The 4,715-nt window shown below is 31.1% G+C and overlaps 1 protein-coding gene across 1 annotated transcript; it reads right to left on the bottom strand.

Annotated features, from left to right (window-relative positions):
- Positions 1-432: 432 nt before the first annotated feature.
- Positions 433-3,029, bottom strand: LOC111884040 (F-box/LRR-repeat protein At3g59200). The gene is made up of 5 exons (XM_023880369.2): positions 2,872-3,029; positions 1,508-2,442; positions 1,194-1,376; positions 703-784; positions 433-584 (listed from the first exon to the last, which is right to left on the bottom strand). The coding sequence occupies exons 2-4, from the start codon at positions 2,414-2,416 to the stop codon at positions 722-724; spliced, it is 1,155 nt and encodes a 384-aa protein (XP_023736137.1). The 5' UTR covers positions 2,417-2,442; positions 2,872-3,029; the 3' UTR covers positions 433-584; positions 703-721.
- Between the last annotated feature and the right edge of the window lie 1,686 nt (positions 3,030-4,715).

Below are 4,715 nucleotides of genomic sequence, written 5' to 3'. Positions count from 1 at the left end.
TTAACAAAAATAATGATATTTCATCAAGAAATTATTATTATTTAATATAAAAAACGAAAAAAATTCAACAAGAAACAATTTTTTTTTAAAAAAAAAGGTAAAATAAGATTTCAACAACATATAATCAAGATTTCAGCAAAAAAAAAGAAAAAGAAAAGGTTGAAAGAGACAATACAAGTGTTGCATCAAACAAAACACACGCAGAGGTTTTTTACTCTAAAGACTTCTAAAAAACAAACAATTGCGAGATTAAAAGTGTTGTGCGTGTGCTGCGCTGCGCAATAATAAGAGGTCTGAAGAAGTTTTTTACAAAAAACAAAGAGCACCTAAATAAGAGGAGAAGAGAGTTGGGAGAAATATTAACCATGAACTACTTTGATCTTAATTGAGGGCTATACGTTATTTGATAGAAATACCCTTCCATAAAAAGGATACCCATGAACCACTTTTTTATTGGCATTACTTGCATGTGTTGCAAAAAACATCATAAATATTTACATTTTTATTCATAGATACTCACAATCACAAGACTTTTAGACAAGCACTTCAAATCAAACAAATAACCATAAAGCTTCAATGTGACACTGTCAAAGAAAACAAAAATTGTCAAAAACCATACAACTAAGTTTATTACCGCAGGGGCAAATTAGTCAAACAATAAATAAAACTTCAAAATTTGAGAATAGAATAGATCGATCTTACCAAATACCAAGCACGATTGTCAAATATCGAAATTGATTATTTGATCTGCCTCATAATAAGATCCAATACCTAGTTCTTTGATCTGCAATAAACTAAGTTTTTTAGGGCTATTTTTGATAATGCGAACAATGACATTCATTTCTTTTGCATAGACCAAAGATTTAGTGTAACAATACTATTTACGTTGTGTCTGGAATGGATAAGCTAACTTATTTTTTGAACTTACTGAAATACAATGTTTGGTGAGACTAGTAAAGTAATTCACAAGCTAGCTTTTTAAAAAACTATCTGAGATATCTTATTGATATGCTTACACGACTTTTTCCACAAGTTTTTCAAATATACCAATTCATGCCATTTAAATTATATATCTAAATGTCATTTTATATTCGTCATCTAGTTTTTCAGTTACTTTTTACCAAACACTATTACTTTGTCAGCTATCAGAGAAAAACGGAAAACAATATAATATAGTATCTTAGGTTAAATACCTTAGGCACTTCGGTTGTAATAGTGGCATTTGGAGAGCTATAAAGGAAGTAGTTTTTGACATGATTAGGAACCATTAACATGGAATATTTCCCTTTGTGAGACACTTGGCGTATATTTAAATGCTTCAAGTTGTTGAATGGTGAAGGTTGATATAATAGTACATCCGGATTCATGGATAACCCCTTCACACAAAAATTAACAACACACAAATAAAAAATTTGCATTTAAAACTAAATCCAAAAAAGTTCGAAATCAGTCTAATTCATGTCAAACACATTCATGTCAAACACAGTACAATCTATTATATCATTACCTGAATGACATCTGAGTAAAGATTAATAAATTTGGTACTATGGAACTCCTTGAGCACCTTTAAAAGCTGGAAAGCATCTTCCTTTTTAAAATCAGAAAGTGGATTTGGCATAGGGAGATGAAGATCCACTTTCTCTAGATTCTGGAAACCATTTGTTAAAAGACACAAAGGGCACTCACCACCATAGACAAAAGATGAGAGATTAGGTGCTGAGATGAAAAGCTTGTTAAGGAAACAATCCGTTATAGTCAGATCCTCAAGTCTTGGAGCTGAAACCTTAAAAACCTTCACTTCCGACATGTAACACTCGGTGATACTCAGTTTCTTCAAATTTACACATTTGGAGAACAGATCAAGATACTCATGGTTTTCATTTCTTCCATCAGAAATTACGAAGTCGTTGAGATGTAAAGTGGTTAGATTTGGAAGATCCCAAGGATACTGAGGTGCGATGCAGTAATCTTCATGGATGTTTTTTAGGGTGAAGTGTTTGAGGGATTGGGATTCGAAGATACAATTTGGGAGTTTTCTGTCTCTTTCGAAAGTGGAGATGTTTAGGTTGCGAATGTTGTGAGATACCACGTAATTTAGAAGAACTTTGACGAGAATCTGGCTGAGTGTTCCATCGAAATTGAACTCAAGTGAGGAAACATCGGTTTGATCATTGCGATTAGCTATAACGTGTCTTGCGAATCTTATAAATTGACCTAATTGTTGGAATTCGGAAGTTGAGAATTTGATATGAGTAAGGGTAGTCCAGATGAACTTCCATTTTGAAGATAAGACGCATGTTTGAACAGCGTATTTCATGTCCATGAAAGAGAGAATATGATGAATAAGATCGTGAGGTAAGCTGCTTAATCTATCGGTTTCTGTATCAACCACAGGTTCATCGAGGACAGAATCCATTGTTTCTTTCTACCAAAAACAGTGATCTGCATTGTTAAGAATCATTCAAATTTCAAAGCAGATGATTAAATATGAGCTTAATAAACATGTTAACAGCAACGATTTGGCTTAATTGATAAATAAAAAACCCTAAATTGCCTTCGTTTCGAAGTTCAAACGAGATCGCTGCTCCAAATTACAAAAAGGGTCTAAATTGGCTTGAAGTAAGATCAAATCAGGTGTGATTTCGGAAATGCATGTAATAATTTCCAAAGAACGTTTAACTCTGCTGATTCTTTAATAGAAACTGTAGTGTGAAGTACTGAAGTAGAACAAAACATGTAAAAAGAAGATGAATCGGACAGAAGTACGGAAGAAAAAGCAGAAGATGCATTAACAAAAAAAAAAAAACTGAATCTATGTAGTAATCATTAGAATTGATAAGTAAGATTTGATTCAAGTAGAAACAATAATACCTTTTGAAGGTGTCGCAATGGCTTCAATGGTGTTGTCGACTGTGACTGATCAGGAGAAAGAGAGAAACAGAGAAGGAGGACACTGGTTTTGTGGGTAAAAGAAAGAAAGAAAAAAGAAAAAGATGCCGCTGCTTTGACGAATGGTCACATCAAGGATATATCCGAACCGATAAATTAATAAAAAACACAATGCAACAAACTTTTATTTCACAATAGTCCCACCAACAACATTTATAATCAACAAACTTCTATTACACAAATGGTCCACTAAAAAGATATATTTGTTTTTTTTAGTGTAACTTTATCTTTATCTTCTTTCATCAATTTATCAAATAAAAATAAAAAGAAAAATTATAAAAATAACAGGTATAGATTGAGAGATATAATATAACATACGGACCATTTTTTTTTTTTAAATATTCATAAACGGTCGTAATGAGTGTATTGCGATTTCTCTGCATTGTGCATTGTGAGAGAATCCTAACCAAGGTCATACGGATTTTTTTTTTTTTTTAATTGTAAAGAATTTCCACCAATGATATTCACACTGAAAAATCTAAAAGAAAAAATAAAATGAAGTACCGAAATAGAATAAAAAAGAATAAAATTTACGCAAAAATAGATATCGTATGCAAATTTGGACTTATTTTCTACTCTTCCAATAATTCCATCATCTTGAGAAAAAGAAATTCAAATTAGAGGATGATTTATTGGTAAAGAAAACTAGCTAACAATGGGTTGATTTGGATTTGATTTAGGTTCAATCTATTTATTAATTGGGTTGAAGATTTCAATCCAATTCAACTTGTTTATTTAAATGGGTTGATATTTTCAATCCAACCCAATTTTTTTGTTAAATGAGTTGTCATTGAGTTGACATGTTTATTTATTTTTCAACCCAACCTGTTAAATAAATGGGTTTAACATGGGTTAACCTATTTAAAATTAAAAAATAAATTAATTAATTAACTAAAATTTATAGCATTTAAATTAGCTCTAAACTTAAATAAAATTTCAAAGTATGTCAAAAATATAATCTCAATTTACAAATACAAATAAACTATGGAAGAATCATGTGTTGCGGGTGTTGGAGTTGTGGGGTTGGAGGGTATTTCATAGTCTTATTAAAAAATGGGAAATAGCAACAAACTTTACAATGTTTTACACATACTCATAGGCTTTTCAACGTACAGTGTCTTAATAAGAAAAATATTGGAAGTACAATGTTGTAATAAAAAGAGTGATAGTAGGACGCTACTTCTTGTATTTAGCCCTAAAAGAATTTGTAACATCAAGTTGAGGAAGCTTCATTGACTTCTAGACAAAACAGAAATATAAAACTAACATTAGGCATAATCATGCACTCAAGTTTTATATTACCTGCATCAAACATGGTCTTCTGTGAAGTGATGTAGGATCTAATATAGAAACTTTGTGTAAGCCCTAGCTTTGTTCGGTGCTTTGAGACCTATATAAGTAATTAAGCGTAGAATAAGGTGATTAATAAGAGACCAGCGTATGAAAATATGACTTCTTCGGTAAAACAAAAAATAATAGCATAAAGTTTGGATTAAACCTCAACAAAGCAGAAATGTATATAGAGTTTATAATTCACTATTACAACTTTAGTTTGTATGTTTCAAATAATAAATAAGAATGAGCAAGGAGGACGCACCCTCACCCTCATATGTGTTATCTAGAATAGACTATGGACACCATATACAGATGTACCTTATGTCTCTCCATGAGTTGTATAAACAATATAATTAATCAGATACTTCTTGTTCTAAAACATAAAAATCAAATAGGTTATAATACAAATTAGCATCAACCCTTAACCATTA

The sequence above is a fragment of the Lactuca sativa genome, chromosome 3, assembly GCF_002870075.4.
Source record: "Lactuca sativa cultivar Salinas chromosome 3, Lsat_Salinas_v11, whole genome shotgun sequence".
In the NCBI taxonomy this organism is placed as follows: Eukaryota; Viridiplantae; Streptophyta; class Magnoliopsida; order Asterales; family Asteraceae; genus Lactuca; species Lactuca sativa.
Note: the sequence above shows the minus strand (reverse complement) of the source record. Positions and strands in the feature narration are given on the sequence as shown.